This window comes from Ailuropoda melanoleuca, chromosome 3, assembly GCF_002007445.2.
Source record: "Ailuropoda melanoleuca isolate Jingjing chromosome 3, ASM200744v2, whole genome shotgun sequence".
NCBI lineage: Eukaryota > Metazoa > Chordata > Mammalia > Carnivora > Ursidae > Ailuropoda > Ailuropoda melanoleuca.
The window spans coordinates 55,254,242-55,271,126 of record NC_048220.1 but is presented as its reverse complement, the minus strand read 5'-3'; the positions used below and the strand labels follow the sequence as shown (position 1 = coordinate 55,271,126).

Genomic DNA, 16,885 nt, shown 5'->3' with positions numbered 1-16,885 from the left:
CTTTATAAAAGCCCTTGGCCCCAGACACGTTGGTGGTGTCAGGATAGTGGTGGCCAGAGGTAATTTTCCAGAATGAGGTTCCCTCTCCTGCCTACCAATCCTGGCACAGCCCCGAGGGCAACAGAGCCAATCCTCCAGGTGAATTGAATCTCAGGGCTTCCTCATCCTTTTCTCTTTTTTTTCTCTCTTTCCTTTTTTTGTTTAGTCCAGTCTCTTTCTATCCACCCAACATAGCAGGTTTCAATACCCTGCTGATAGGTGTAGTAGAGTGTATAATGGCCCCCCCAAAGAGGTTCACATCCTTGCCTCTGGAATCTATGAATATGTTACCTTATATCACAAAAGGAACTCTGCATATAAGATTAAACTAAGGATCTTCAGATGGGAGATTATTCTGGATTATCTGAGTGGGCCCAATATAATCACAAATGTCCTTATAAGAGTGAGGCAAGAGGATCAAACGGAGAGAAGGAAATAGAGGGAGAAAAAGACACGTGACAAGAGCAGCAGAGTTGAGAGAAAGAGCTTGAGATTGGAAGTCAGAGTAAAGGGCCACAAGCCAAAAAATGCAGTCAGCCTCTAGAAACTGAAAAGGCAAACAATTGGGACATCTGACCTCCAAAACTCTAAAAGAATAAATCTGTGTTGTTTTAAGTCACTAAGTTTATGGTAATTTGTTACGAGTAGCAAAAGAAAATGAATAAAGTGAAAATTAGATCGTCTACTTTGAAAAACTATTTTGCAATATCTGCAGAAGTTGAACATATATGTATGTATGTTTCCTAGGTATGTACCCAACAAAAATGTGTATATACATTCACCAAAGACATTTACTATAATGTTCCTAGCAGCCTTATTTATAATGTCTCAAACCTGAGAATTGCCCAAATGTCTATCAGTAGTAGAGTGAATAAGTTTAGGTAAATTCACACAGTGGAATTCTATACAGAAAAAAAGAAAAGAAAAGAAAAAAGAATGAACTATGACCATAGACAGTTTGTATCTCTTAAACATGTCAAGTGAAAGAAGTCAGACAACAGAGTAAATTCCGTATGATTTGATTGTTATAAAGTGCAAATATAAGCAAAAAATCTATGCTGGGTGAAGCCACTACCCTGCCCCCTTCCAAAGGGAGGATATGAGGGAGTCTTCTGGGGAGCTGCTACTGGTCTGTCCCTTGATCTTAAAGATGCTTCATTTTGCACAATCATTGAACCTGTGAAATGTGCACCTTTTAAACTTTTTTTTTTTAATGGAGGAAAGGAGACCTATGCCTTCATCCAAATTTGCCCCCTTGGGACCCTCAAAAATGGGTGGGAGTACAGGGTAACCCAGATCCAGGATTCCAACTCCCTAGAGCCCAACTCTGGGTTGAAATAGCCTGTGAATTTGCTTTTTTTTTTTTCTTTTTTTTTCTTTTTTTTTTTTTTCTAAAGGGCCCATTTCAGTGGGTTATTTTCCTAATAAAAGAAGCCTGCCCAGAGGTAAGTTTACTTTCCCCCTCTGAGGACTCAAAACTACAAACTAGTTTTGACTGACATTAATTGAACAACAACAAAAAATAGTCATAGTCTTTTCTCCACCAGACGATCCCTGATAAATGAAGTTAAAACCACTACAGCACAGTTTACCACATAAAATACACATTTTGTCAAATTTTGTTGAAGTGTTATATTAATGTTTTAGTAATAGTGTAGTAAAGTTTAAAAAATAGTGTAATCAAGTTATGAACTCATAAAAACAAAAACAAGAACGGTTGCTCCCACCAACACCCCAACCTGATGTGAGACTCGGGCTCTACCTAAGGCGGGTAGAAGGACGGGAAGGGGGAAGAAGGAGCCGTGGGAGACAGACACATGGACCAGCCTGGTCGATTCTGAACTGGAGAGAGAGATGCAGGTATGGACAGGGGAAACCAGAGGCCGGGAGGTAGGGATGGCGGTGTCCCGGCAGTGAAGACCCTTCCGCCCCTGTTCTGTGCAAAGTCGGCCCCGCCAAAGCGCCGCGGCTGCCGTGAGGTGTGTGTGTGTGCATGTGTGCGTGTGTGTGTGTGCGTGTGTGTGTGTGTGTGTGTGTCTGGTGGGGCTACTTGTGGGGACGTAGGGCGGAGCTTCGGGGACAGACTTTGGCCCCGGGGTCCGAACAGACTTTGGCCCCGCCACCCCCACCTGCCATGCAGCTGGGAACCAGCGCGTCACTCCCAGCGGAAACGCCGCACCGCCCGGGCGTCTGGCGAGGTGCGCGCCTCCCGTCCCCCGCTCCGACGCTTCGCGGCTCGGGGCCCGCCGCCCGCCTCTCACGGCCGAGCAGGGGCGGGGACAGGGCAGCACCTACCGGAATCCGCGACTCCGACCGCCGAGGAGCCTCCGAAGACAAGCCAGCCCGGACGGCACCCTGGAGACTGGCGCCGAGGGTCCGAGCCTACCCGTGAGTGGGAGGCGCCGACGTCGGCTTGACAGCGCGTCCCAGGTTCGTGTGCGACGGCGCCTCTGCAGAAGGTACTTGGAGAAACTTTGGTTCGCTGTGTTGGCTGCCGGGAGGAGGGTGTGGAGGGCGCTGCCCGGGTCCCCGCGGCCTCCGTGCGCCCCGGCCGGTACGCTCAGGCCCTGGGAGCCCTCACCTCCCTCGCACCCTGGCATTGCAGTGCCCTGAGCGAGGACCGAGACCAGGCGTCCACCGAGGGCTGCTGGCGGTCAGGGGCCTGTCCAGACTCCACCCGAGCCTACTCTCGCGTCTCCCGCAATTTCTGCCTGTTCCCGGCTCGGGCTTTGCGGCCGCTTGGGCTTGCACCCCGCGGGGATACGGATTTCGCCTCCTTCTCGGCCTTGCAGCGCGGGAGAGTGGACAGAGGAAGCCCGGAGCTGCGGGATGTCGGGGAGCATCCGGGCAGGGGCTTGCGGGCGCGGGTTAGCTCCGCAGCGGGAACGGCGCGCGCGAGGCCGCAGGAGCGCGCGGGGCTGGGGGTCCAACTTGCGCGCGTCTCCGCAGGTGCCTCCGGCCGCTGGGAGGCGGGAGGTCCTGGCTGGGCGCGAGAGGCGGGCTGGGGGCTGCGGAGCCGTTTGCAGTCACTGGCTAGACAAATGGGAGCCACACGGGGGCGGGCAGCCCGGTCCCGGCGTCTCTGGGGAGCGCACAACCTTGGCACCAGGACCCCGAGCCCCCCTTACGGGAGGTCCGGGGTCCAGAGGTGCGCCTGCCCAGGGATGGGGGCAATGGCTGCTCCCCTCCGACGCGCCATTTCCCAAGGGAGGGCGGTGTTCTCCGGCCTGGCGGTGCGGGGACCGCTGCGGCTCTGGGCAGAACCCCTTCACGTGGATGGCAATCGCCTCAGCTCGCCGGCTGCCTGTCTTGTCTCAGGGACGAGGCGACAGAACGCACACCCCGCCCCCATCGGTGCCCCGGCGCTGTCGCCCCAGTCACCTTCCTTTGCCCTTCTCCGACAGCACCACGGGCTCGCTCGTTCTCGCTCTCGGGAAAAACTGAGGAAACAAGCTTGGTTCCCGGACCCAGCGGGGACCGTGGCTGCCAGAATCCAACAGCTTGGAAATCCTATCACCTTGGTTCCCTGAGACTTGGAGGTACAGGTTTCTGTGTCTGTGCGTGTGGTTGGGAGGGGTGTCTGCTGAGAGAGGTGGTGGTGTAGCTGCCCGGGGGACACAGCCCAGAGGCCTAGGGGACATACAAGTAACTAAAAGACATGCGCCCTTTTTGGCTTTGTGTGGGGAGACATTGCAAACCTTACCAGCTACTCACTCCTTCCCTTGGGCAGTTTCGAAATATTTCTTACAAGCCGGTGCCAGAGAAGAACACTTTTCCTGGCAAGTCATTACATTTCCTGGGACAATCTCCGGTGCGTCTTTTGTTCTGGCTTTGCCCCTTTGCTTGCACGGCAAGAAGACACATGTTTTCCTTGTGGCAGGCTGACTTGCTTCATTCTAAATGCCACTAGCCCCCGCATCCTGGCCTTGGGCTGCCCACTGTACCTCCGGATTTTTTCGGACCTGCCTGGAAAGGGTGGGACCGCAAACTTCCAGTGCCTGGCCCATTCTAACTCAAGGCTGTACTCTTCTCTAGTCCTGTAGGCTCCTTCATCCCTCTCTAGGCCATGGTAGTCATCTCTGCCCTTTGCTCCTCCGGGAGTTGAGCATCAGACACCCTAGAAGTGATGATGCAGACAGCCGGCCTGGTAAGAGCCTGAGGCAGGGGTTGACAGTGAATAGGAAGTGAGACTAGAATGAGGAAGAAAGAGTTTGTCACAGATTTTCTCCAAGTCTGCATAGGAAGCATCCCCTATTGACTACGTGGGAGTGGAGCCTGAAATCTTATTTTTAATAAGCTCTCCATGTGATTATGCCCACAGAATTTGGAAAACCCACTGGTGTAGGCACTTTGGCCTCCCCTTGTCAGGCCTCATCAGCCCAGGATTCATATTTAGTGATGCATGTTTTGAAACTGACATTTACTTAATTCCTAAATGGCAAGTATATTAGGATCTTCTAAAATTCTCACAATCATCTTTTGTAGGTATTATCCCCATTTTAGGATGAATCTCAGAGGATCAGCTTTGCAAGGGCTGGTAACATGGGAAGAGACAGAGCCCCAGTCTCTGATACATATAGCCTGCTGCCCCTTCTGAGCGTGTGCTGGTCCCCTTGTGGGCAGCACAAAGACAGGACGACCTGGGGCAAGAGTGAGGGGCTAAATTTCCAGCTTGAAACCCATTTGTAATTTCCACCCACCTTGCTGCCCTCTCCCACCATGGCTCTTTATGGGAGGGAACACCAATCCTATTTGGAGGTGGAGTAAGAATCTCAAGGAAATAACATTTCTTTCTGCGTGCAAGGAAAATGGGGTAGCTTGGAGAAAAAGAGCCACAGGAAAGGCCAAACCTGCCAACTCAAGAAGGCTTTTAAAATACCTCAGCCCAGGGGCGCCTGGGTGGCACAGCGGTTAAGCGTCTGCCTTCAGCTCAGGGCGTGATCCCGGCGTTCTGGGATCGAGTCCCACATCAGGCTTCTCTGCTATGAGCCTGCTTCTTCCTCTCCCACTCCCCCCTGCTTGTGTTCCCTCTCTCGCTGGCTGTCTCTATCTCTGTCAAATAAATAAATAAAATCTTTAAAAAAAAAAAAACAAAAAACCTCAGCCCATGTGGCAGTATCATGGTCGACACCACTCAAATCAGGTACTCAAAACAGAACCCTGCTCTGTGGGAAGCTGGTATCCAAGAAGCAAGGAAACATAAGAGAAACATAAGAGAAAGAACACAGGAAGATCTAATTAAGTTCTGGTGAGCAGGTGAATAAGAGGAGTGACTGGGAGTTCTCCCACTCTTCCTTCCTGGGCCTCCTCAGCTCCGTGCACCAGGGTGGGGGGGGGGGGGGGGTGGCCGGACCAGGTGAGTGCTGCGGCCCTTTCAACCCCAGCATCCTCGCAGGGCAAGCCTTGGCCTGTATACACAGGACTGTGGTGCATGGGATCCACTCCAGACACTTTTACTCATAATCACTGAAATATAATTAACTGAACAAACACTGTAGGGGTGTCTTAACAAGGAATTAAAAAACTAGACTCCGAATGGGAGAGATGTGTGGAACAAATTATTGGTATTTATGTAACTCTGAATAGCTTTGATTTCCTTCAGTAGGAGCTGACAGCTGGCTGACAAAAAAACTCATCCAGGGAGAGAAAAGACATAAGTATGAAATTTTGAATAACGTTTTCAGGTAACTTTCTATTTCCATTTAGAGTGGGTGTCTAGAGGGGCGAATGTAGTTATTTGAATTGCTTCATTTATCAACAGAGATTTTTTAATAGGGCTCATAATTCTAAGACCTTTTTTACTTCTTTTTTCCTGGCTTCTAGTCTCCTGCTAGCAGAGCAGAGATCTAGGAATTCCACCATTCAACCTGTAAACTCTCACTTTATCCCCTATTTTCTGGCCTTTCTGATCTATCTGTTCAGAGAATAAATCTTGTTTTCTTGCCTAGGATAGTAGTTGTCTACTTGGTGTGGGGAAAAGTACCTGGGGGTCCAGTTGATTTGCCCAGAGACTTCGAAACATCCTGTCAGCCCTATACCTCATTGTCACTTTCTGTGTCAGATGGGGCCTCTCAGCACTAGACTGCCCGGGGCCTGTGGGTCAGCTGGCTCCCTTGTCATGGAGCCACCTCCTGTCCTGGGAGCTTTCTGGTGCAGCCTCTGCTATGCTAAGGCAGTTTGCCATGCCACCATCCCCACTCTGTTTCCAAAGCTCGTCTGAAATTGCTCATCTGATGAGATACATCTCTCCTCCAAGTTTTTGTGCTTTAGAATATATATATATTTTTAAATTTTTAAGTAACTAAATTGTAATTTCAATGAGGTCTTGGGAGTAGAGAGAGGCACTAAAAGAATATAGTAAATATGCCATAATGAATCATAAGTGACGCTAAAGACATTCTAATTTTAAAATAAAAAGCAATTTGTCTAGCTGTTTAATAATTAATCTTATGCTGAAATTATTGTATTTGGAAATTATAAGGAAAATATATTTAAGGCTATCTGTTTTTTTCCCTATTCACTTAATAGATTCCATTTATGTTTACAAAACATTATTTGTAGATCTCTAAAAACATTTTAAATATTTTATCTGTTATTTAAGTAGCCTATGAATTAGAGACATGATAAAAATAAAAGAAGACTAACTTCTGAGATAAAATTTTTAAAAAGAATACAGTGAGTAGTAAGACATAATAGGAAAGTCTTTTTCTAGATGCCTGATTTCATCACCTCATCCCACCCCCTTCCCACCTTGAATGAAGGTTAGATCCTTGTCATGCGACAGAGGAGGGACCCTAGACTGAGAGGCTGAGAGATCTGACTATGGTAAACAGCTCGTAAGTAGGGGAGTCAGGATGGAAATGTGGATCTGTCTGAGTCCCGAACTTTCTCAGTAGAACTGTTGTCTATTTGGAAGGTGTCACTGAATGTGGGGATTATTTATATGCTATAGTATAACAAACGGTCTGACTGAATGTTAATACAGTATCAGCAGTGGGTGCTCAGTGAGGATGTTTCACAGAATGAGACAGGAAGCAGACACATTCCTGAACTAGGATAACTGTAGGCTAGAGAAGTGATCTTCATCAAAGGTAGGACTTAGCTCTATGAAGAGTACATAAATTGAGCTTCAATTTCAGCATTTTTGATGTGCAAATGGATGAACATGATAAAAGAATTGAAAGAGAGTAAAGGCATAAAGACAAGGGTATTATTCCAATAAGGTACTGAATAGGAAACCAACATGTAGTCATGTAGACAATAAAGTATCTGACAGCTTTTTTTCTCTGTGAACTTTAATTTTAAACAATTTTAGAATTGTTCTATTAAATGTGAACAAGGGGCTTTAGAAGTCTTTTTTTTTTTTTTAAGATTTTATTTATTTATTTGACGGAGAGAGACAGCCAGCGAGAGAGGGAACACAAGCAGGGGGAGTGGGAGAGGAAGAAGCAGGCTCCCAGCAGAGGAGCCTGATGTGGGAATTGATCCCAGAATGCCAGGATCACACCCTGAGCCGAAGGCAGAGGCTTAACGACTGAGCTACCCAGGCGCCCCTTTAGAAGTCTTTAAAATGAGCAAAGAGTAAGGCTTTTTTGTTGCTGGTTTTATTCTAGACAGTTCTAGAGGGGGTATGCCTACATCCACGAGACAGATTCATTAATTGCCAGTAGCTAGTGGTGCCATTGCCCAACTTCTTCAGAGAGCCTTGGAGCCCACAGCACCCGCCCTTTCCACAGGACCACAGTGGGGCCACTGCCCACCTCAAGCAGCCAAGCTGGCAGACATTGCCAGTTACCCTTCTTCCCCCAGAACCTTCTGACACGAACCTTGGTGAGAGAAAGTTATGACAGAAAGTGGTCAGGTTTAGCATTGTGGAGAAAGCCTTTACATGAGGGTGGGTGAAAAGATTTCAAAGTCTTTCCAAAAAATTCTTAGAAGACTTTTTTTTAAAAACAAACAAAAAAGACTGGCCTCAACACTAGAAACTACATGAGAATACAGTATTGAAATCTACAGGGCGCCTGGTTGGCTCAGTTGGTTAAGTGTCTCTGCCTTCAGCTCAGGGTTCTGGGATCAAGCCCTGTGTCCGGCGGGGAGCCTGATTCTCCCTCTCCCTTTGCTGCTCCCCCTATTTGTGCTATCTCTCTCTCCCCTATCAAATAAATAAATAAAATCTTAAAAAAAAAATCTGCTATCTGGCAACTTGTTCTCATCTGAATATGTTTCTCAAATGCCACTTTTGGTCAAAGGTGTTTTTATGTGATTGATATTGTATCTCTTCTCCAAATGTGGTTACTAAATGGTTTCTATATTTGATATTATATTCCAGCTAATTTCTCTACATCTTCTTGCTTTATTAAACACATTAGTATATGAAAAGTGCTAAAAGAAGGTTTCTTTTGCAAGCTCTTCTCAGATGCTTTGCATTCAGAATAGACCTCTTTTGGGACCCAAGCTGTCAACCAATCCTAAATTCCTAAGGTCCCAAATTACAGGTATGCCTGGCTTTGGAATAGCATTTGTAGAATGTTGCACAGGGGGACAAAAACGCAGCATTCACTGTCATTGTATTTATGTATGTATATATTGAATAGTTCTTTGCTTAACATCATGAGTGATACTAAAGTAGAATGAATAAGTATATTCCTTTGAATACTGCCTTTCGGAAGCTCACTAGTTGAAATGCCTTGAACGTCTAGGTATAAATACTATTGATAATACCACAAAGCTGAAAGATGTTGTAAAAAGTTACAACCTAATATGGCCTTTTTAAATTTTAATTATGGAACGGGGCTCCTGGGGGGCTCAGTCTGCCTTCAGCTCAGGTCATGATCCCAGGGGCCTTGGGTCAAGCCCTGAATTGGGCTTCTGTTCAGCCGGGAGTCTGCTTCTCCCTCTTCCTCTGCCCCTCCCCTTTGCTTCTGCTCTCTCTCTAACTCTCTCCGGCTCTCTCTCTCTCTCAAATAAATAAAATCTTAAAAAATATATATAGGTACTGTGTTTAAATTTTTTTTAAATTATGGAATATATCTTACATAAACAGTATGTTCTTTTCTGTATACAGTTCTATTTTACCAAAAAAATAGATGACTGTCATACAGAAAAGTATGTGAAATTTGTTCTTTTAAATAATAATAAAATGGACAGGTGTATACACACCACCCAGATTAGAAACAGAACATTACCTGACCTTAAAATAAAAGCCTGTGTTGCTAAACCATCCCCCACCAAAAAGTAACTTTCTCTTGACTATTGTGTTAATCATTCCTTTTTTTTTTTTTTAAAGTTTCCCACTTGTATATGATGCTTAAGTAAATTAATTGTTTATTTTCGGAAAACTGGGTAGCAAGCAAAGATTTAGTTGAATAAAGAGAGGTCTATATTGCCAATACTGCTAAAGCTGTCAGGAGAAGGTGAGTTTAACAGTCCCTGGATCTGAAAGTGGCCCAGCATTTTTGAGAGCCCCTTCTGAGCAAGGAAGTCCTGGAAAACATGGGGTCACAGAGCTTCTGGCAGCGCTGCCATGTGGCCCAGGTTCTGCATATCCGAGGGGAATGAGTGTTCAGTCTTTCTCCTAAGCTCCCCATGCTTTATCCCCAGGTCTGGAAGCAGGTCAAAGCAGGACTACTGAGCAGAGCTACACTAAGTGGCCCTGGCTGCCCCAGAAAGCAGAGTGTGGAGGAGGGAGCAGAGACGAGGTCAGGACAGAGCACATAGAGATAAGAGCTGAGGGCAGGCTCACCTGGGCATTTGGTTCTCACTTAACAAGATGGTAAAATGACAGTATGATCTCAGAGATGATGCTCTGTGCACATCCATTATCCTGACCCCTTACCAACTTCCTGGGGATATTTTGTACCACTCGTCTAAGATGATCTCCAGCCTCTGGTATTTTGTTTCCTCTTTCTTCTTCTACCATTTCATCTTCGTAGATTATATCCTTCAGTAGATTCTTAAGAGTATCTCAATTCTTGGGGTGCCTGGGTGGCACAGTGGGTTAAGTGCCTGACTCTTGGTTTCAGCTTAGGTCATGATCTCAGGGCCTTGGGCTCTGGGTTCAGCATGGAGTCTGTTTGAGATTCTCTTTCCCTCTTCCTCTGCCCCTCTTGCTCATGCACTCTCCCTCTCTCTATATAAAAATAAATAAATAACTCTTTAAAGAAAAAAAAAAAGAGTAGCTCAATTCTTGACTGATGGTTTGACTAGATACAGAATTCTAAGCTGGGAGTCATTTTTCCTTCAGATTTTAAAAGACATTCCTCCATTGTCTTTTACTGTTGTTGATATATCTGAATCTACTGTAATTCTCAATCCTTTAGCATGTGACTTAATCTACCCAACTCCCCACCTCCAACCCCATGCTTATAGAATCTTCTTTATTCGCAGTGTTCCTTGAATTACACCCATGTGCCATGATCAGGGTCTATTGTGCTATGTTCTAATTGGACACTTTCAATTTGGAAACAGGTGTCATTCATGAAATTTTTCTTGATCTCAGTCATCAGTTCCTTTCCTGCTTGCCCCTTCTCCCATCCCCACTATTTTGTCTTGCCATAACTTCTAGCAGTTGAATGTTGGATTTCCTAGTGTAGTCCTCTAATTTTCTATTTTTTTCCTCTATTCTTTTTTTTTTAACTGTTACAGATTTTATCAACATTATCATCTAACCCTTCTATTGAGTCTTGCAGTTTGTATGGTGTTTTTACCTTTTGAGAACACTGTTTATGATCTCTGAATATTATTTTTTCATAGAATTTTATTTTTGTTTCATGGTTACAACATCTTATATCTGAAGATAATGAGCTTTTGAAGTTTTCATCTTCCTGACTATTATCTGTCTCCTCCAAGTTGCTTTGTTTCTATGTGTTCTGGTCTCTATCTTTAATGTAAAAGGCTTTTCTATTTTGTTTTGTTTTTTATTTTGATCATCTGCTCATGATTAAAGGGCTTGGATTAAAAAGCTGAGGAGAAGCCTTGAGCACATGGATGAGGCTTGTAATCCTTAAACCACACTGTAGGATGAACTGGGTGGCATGTTAGGGAATCCCCATGGTTAGTACTCTTAGGTATTTTCTTTTCAGCAGGTTAGATTCTTGAGAGAAGAGTATAGCAATATTCTGCTGCATAAGGGTATAGCTGCCAGCTTTCTTGGAGTTGAGTTGGGGAGAAGGTTCTGAGTCCCTTCATTCAGTGACCAGTGAGCATTCAGTCACTTACTCCCCGTTTTCTTGTCCTCAAATACGTCAGTTGTCTTCCAGTCCAGAGACCCTCCATTTCACCATTTCTGGAGAATAAAGGTCTGGCCATCTCAAGCGGGAGGGCTAATATCCTATCTCCTAGTGGCTTGGAGTGGAGGAATGACCTGAGGCGGTCAGATTTTAATGCACATATCAAACACCTGAGGATCTAATTAAAATGTATGCTTGAATTCAGTTGGTCCGGGATGGAGCCTGAGATTAAGCTTCAAGTAATAGTGGTGCTGCTGCTGCTGGTCCAAAGTAGGATCACACTTTGGCTGGCAAGGACCTAGGGATCTAACTGCTTCTCCTGACAGCTTTTCACCTCATCCTCCTTATTTTAGCTATATTCTCCACCACCACCACCACCACCACCACCCGCCCAGTTCTAGAACTTCTGCTGTTACTGCCTCTTGCGAGGAGTCTGCACTGTACATGGGCTGAGTTCCCAGCTTTATCATGAATGATCTGAGGCGCAGCCTTCTCAGGTTGGCTAAGTTAGTTAACACTGGCCCATCTGCTTTCTGGCTTCCAAAACATTGCTGTTGTCTCCTTTTCCTGCTATCCTTGTGAATTTATGTCTTTTTTTTTTTTTTAAGATTTTATTTATTTGACAGAGAGAGAGACAGCCAGAAAGAGAGGGAACACAAGCAGGGGGAGTGGGAGAGGAAGAAGCAGGCTCCCAGTGGAAGAGCCTGATGTGGGGCTCAATCCCAGAACGCCAGGATCGCACCCTGAGCCGAAGGCAGCCGCTTAATGACTGAGCCACCCAGGCACCTCTGAATTTATGTCTTTAAAAAAATTCTTGGGGGCCTGGCTGGCTCAGTCAGTGAAATGTGTGACTCTTGATCTCAGGGTTGTGAATTGGAGCCTCATGTTGGATGTAGAGATTACTTAAAAATAAAATCTTGGGGGGTGCCTAGGTGGCTCAGTCGTTAAGCATCTGCCTTCAGCCTAGGACATGATCCTGGGATGGAGCCCGGCAACTGGCTCCCTGCTCCACTGGGAGCCTGCTTCTTCCTCTCCCACTCCCCCTGCTTGTGTTCCCTCTCTTGCTGGTTGTCTCTCTCTCTGTGTCAAATAAATAAATAAAAATTATTTTTTAAAAATTAATTAATTAAATTAAATTAAATCTTGGGGCGCCTGGATGGCTCAGTTGGTTAAGCATCTGCCTTCGGCTCAGGTCATGATCCCAGAGTCCTGGGATTGACCCCCTCATGAGGCTCCCTGCTCAGTGGGGTGTCTACTTCTCCCTCTCCCTCTACCCCTTGTCCCTGCTTGTGTTCTCTCTCTCTCTCTCAAATAAATAAATAAAATCTTTAAAAAAATAAAAAATAAAATCTTAAAAAAATTTAAAAATAAAAAATAAAAATAAAAACTTTTTTAGTTTCAGGGGATTGCTCAGGAAGAGGCAAAATTAAATGTGTGTGTTCTGCCATATTTACCCTAACTATAACCATCTGCTAAAATATTTTTCTAAAGTTTGGTTATGTCAGCATAAATAGAGACTGATTTATGATAAATAACTGCTATTTTAAGCCTCTAGGTTTTTGCACAAGGAACATTCTCTCCTTTCTCTTCCTACTCTGTCTGCCTACCAAACTCTTATGCAGTCTTTAAGACCCAGCTCAAATGGCTGGCCTCTTTGAAGCCCCTCAGTCCCCAAGCCACCAAAGCCTGTATATTCTCATGACTTTAACTCATAACCAGCTGCTTATATAGTACTGCTGTCAAAATTTAACCAAACAGTATGTGACCAACCCCATCCATAATCTAGTGTATGATTTAAATAATGAAATCAAGGAAAACGCATAATCACATGTTCACCATTCCCATCTCAGTGTGAGTTCCAGACATTATGTCAGGTATTTTAATGTCCTGTAGTTCGACTGATTTTTCACCCTTTAAAAGAAACAGAAATGTTCCTCAAAGGGTGTCTGGGTGGCTCAGTCGGTTGAACATTTGCCTTCAGCTCAGGTCATGATCTCAGGATCCTGGGATCTAGCCCCATGTCAGGCTCCCTGCTCAGTGGGAAATCTGCTTCTCCCTCTGCCTCTCACCTCCACTCATGCTCTCTCTCTCAAATGAATAAATAAAATCTTTAAAACAATGTTGCTCAAGTTCAAAATCTAGAGAATACTTGCATTATTTAACTCAAGAGCACATGTAAGTATTTTGACACTAAGAAGTTTTTAGATTAATTGATTCAGTTGCAATTACACAGAATTCTGGAATTTTTGCTTAAAACTACTGCTTAAATCTAGTTAGATTTGCTTAAATCTAGTGTTATTTTATTTATTTGACAGAGATAGAGACAGCCAGCGAGAGAGGGAACACAAGCAGGGGGAGTGGGAGAGGAAGAAGCAGGCTCATAGCAGAGGAGCCTGATGTGGGGCTCGATCCCATAACGCCGGGATCACGCCCTGAGCCGAAGGCAGATGCTTAACCGCTGTGCCACCCAGGCGCCCCTAGTGTTATTTTAAAAATATTTTTCACAAGTAGAAAGTAAGTGGATTGTTGTTTAATTAATATGGAATTTAGGGAAGTACTAGTTTAGTATTGTATCATAAATATTCAATGAAGATTTTGAAAGTAAATTTTAGTATGTAATTTCCTAAAGGCTGTTAACTAATCTAAAATTTCTTTAATTTAGCAATTCACTATTTTGTTCTAAATTTATTAATAACATAATCTCATTATATCCTGTTACTCTACACATATATATTTCAGAAATTATGAATAGTAACATGAATACAAATTGGGATTCTGGCTAATCTTTTGTTCTTCATATTCTTTGATAACCAGGTATTGATTCTGACTTTTGAAAATGGATGAAGGTGTAGAAATTTCAAGTGATGGGAATTCCCTCATCAAAGCAGTCCATCAGAGCCGACTTCGCCTCACAAGACTCTTGCTAGAAGGTGGTGCCTACATTAATGAGAGCAATGACCGTGGAGAAACACCTTTAATGATCGCTTGTAAGACCAAACATGTCGATCACCAGAGTGTCAGTAAAGCCAAAATGGTTAAATACCTGTTAGAAAACAATGCTGACCCCAACATACAGGATAAATCTGGGAAAACTGCTTTGATGCATGCTTGCTTAGAAAAAGCTGGTCCTGAAGTTGTTTCCTTGCTCCTAAACAGTGGGGCTGATCTCAGTTTGCAAGACCATTCTAGTTATTCGGCCCTTGTTTATGCTATAAATTCAGAGGATAGAGAAACCCTGAAAGTTCTACTTAGCGCTTGCAAGGCAAAAGGGAAAGAGGTCATTATCATAACGACAGCGAAATCACCCTCTGGTAGGCACACTACCAAACAGTACTTAAATATGCCTCCTGTAGATATAGATGGGTGTCATTCCCCAGCCTCCTGTGCCACTCCTTCAGAAATAGACATAAAAACAGCCTCGTTGCCACTTTCACAGTCTTCTGAAACTGAAATGACACTTTTTGGCTTGAAAGGTCTGGAGCCCTCAGGAAGCAGTGATGATACACAGGACCCAGGGTCCCCTATGAGGAAGCCTGCTATGGCCTCTAATGGGCCCAAGCTACCCCAGGCTCCAACCTGGATCAAGAGTCCTCCCTTATTAATGCATCAAAACAGAGTGGCCTCCTTGCAAGAGGAGCTCCAGGATATTACTCCAGAGGAAGAATTATCCTACAAAACCAATGGGCTGGCACTTTCCAAGCGATTCATCACTAGGCACCAAAGTATTGACGTAAAAGACACTGCTCATTTGCTAAGAGCCTTTGATCAGGCCAGCTCAAGAAAGATGTCATACGATGAAATAAATCATCAGTCATTTTTTTCAGAAGGAAGCCAGCAATGCATTGAAATCCCTGCTGACCCAGATCCAGACTCTAACCAGACAATCTTTGCTTCCACCTTAAGAAGTATAGTTCACAAAAGAAACTCAGGGGCAAATCACTACAGCTCTGATTCCCAGCTCTCGGCTGGTCTCAACCCTACAACTATAGAAGATGGCAAAGCACTTATAGGAAAGAAAAAGATCTTCTCGCCATCTCCTTCCTTGTTGTCAGGGCCCAAAGAATCACTGGAGAATATTTCAGCAGGTCCCTTGAGCAGGAGAAATCATGCACTTTTAGAAAGGCGTGGTTCAGGAGCTTTCCCTTTAGATCACAATATTACGCCAGCCAGATCAGGATTTCTGCCACCCTTAAATGTGAATCCTTACCCCCCCATCTCAGATATCAATGTCAATAACAAGATTCCCAGCCTCCTTTCTTGTGGTCAAAAAGTGCTTATGCCAACAGTTCCTATGTTTCCTAAAGAATTCAAAAGTAAAAAAATGTTGTTAAGGAGACAATCATTGCAAACAGAACAAATTAAGCAATTAGTAAATTTTTAAGAGACGGCTACAAGGCACATTTTGTTCATATGTCTACATCAGAGAAATATAGAACCAGAGAAGAAATCTTAAATGTTCATCCTTTTAAATCTTATAATTGGTTAGTCCATAATTGTTAGGGGTATCAAAATACACTGTGTATTGTACTAGGCACTGTGGACATCCAAATAATATGTAGTTTCTACTAAGGAAATTCAAACAAAATTATAGCTATATTTCTCAAAACTTCTAATATTTAACAACCTTCATGTGGTCAAAGTTTTTAATTTAAACAAAAATCAGCAGAAAAAGAAGGTCAAATATGTTGGAGATGACTTTAAAATTTTTTTCAGGTCTTCCAGATATTTTATTTGGAAACACTGCATTCAAGTCAATAAACATTTTTAACATTACAAGTCAATAAATAAGATTGTAATTTTCCATGATTCCAAAAACAAAAAAACACACAAAACAGTTCTGTGATCAATAAGCCTATAAGGTATAAGGAAAGGCATAAGGTGTAAGGAAAGAATGAACTAATTCTTAAAAATGTTGATTGCAAGTATGTGAAATCTAATTAAAAATTTAAAAGGCCAACCATTATAGTAGACTGGGCAGCTAATTCACGTTGTCAGTTTAATCAACGTAAAATAACCAATCAGAGTTTTACAAGCAAGTAATAATCTATCCTAAGTGTTGGTGTGCTGTTTTTTGCTTGGTTTTATTTTGTCTTTAATGTTATCTTATAGAATTCTTTCTTAATATCTTTTAATTCCTGTTATTATTTTTGAAGTCTATCCATAGGTTCCCAAAAACAAGATAAAGCAAAAGTTTAAAAGCATTCCTCTTTACTTATATCAAATTATTCTTGTCTTTCTACAGACAACCAAAAAAAAAACAAAAAACAAAAAAACAAACCTGGGGATATATCACAAATAGAGACTATATGCTTGCTTCATTTTAGAAAAGAAAAACTGATTATTACATTCTCTTAGATTAGCTGAAATTAAGAAAGCCAACAGAAACTTAATTACAAAATACACTAAATATCTGGTCAAGATTAAACAATCTCTCTTAATTTCTAACATATAATTATTAGACATTTATATAATAAGGATAATAAGGATAATTTCCTTAGTGTGACATTCCAATCATCTAGTATTTAGGACCTGTGAATAACTTCTAACAAAATAAATGAATACCATGCTACTATCAAAAAATGTTACAAAATGACTATATTATCTATATGATTTCAAAA

The 16,885-nt window shown here is 43.4% G+C and overlaps 1 protein-coding gene across 5 annotated transcripts; it reads left to right on the top strand.

Moving 5' to 3' along the window:
• Positions 1 to 1,421: 1,421 nt before the first annotated feature.
• ANKRD34B (ankyrin repeat domain 34B) lies at positions 1,422 to 15,702 on the top strand. 5 transcript variants are annotated; one of them, XM_002916219.4, is made up of 5 exons: positions 1,422 to 1,899; positions 2,180 to 2,498; positions 3,444 to 3,578; positions 5,645 to 5,723; positions 14,082 to 15,702. In XM_002916219.4, the coding sequence occupies exon 5, from the start codon at positions 14,104 to 14,106 to the stop codon at positions 15,646 to 15,648; it is 1,545 nt and encodes a 514-aa protein (XP_002916265.1). In that variant the 5' UTR covers positions 1,422 to 1,899; positions 2,180 to 2,498; positions 3,444 to 3,578; positions 5,645 to 5,723; positions 14,082 to 14,103; the 3' UTR covers positions 15,649 to 15,702. The 5 variants fall into 5 exon arrangements, with proteins under 5 accessions (XP_002916265.1, XP_034512331.1, XP_034512332.1 ...); XM_034656440.1 differs by having other exon boundaries at positions 2,147 to 2,498; XM_034656441.1 differs by having other exon boundaries at positions 1,422 to 2,469.
• The last annotated feature ends 1,183 nt before the right edge of the window (positions 15,703 to 16,885 follow it).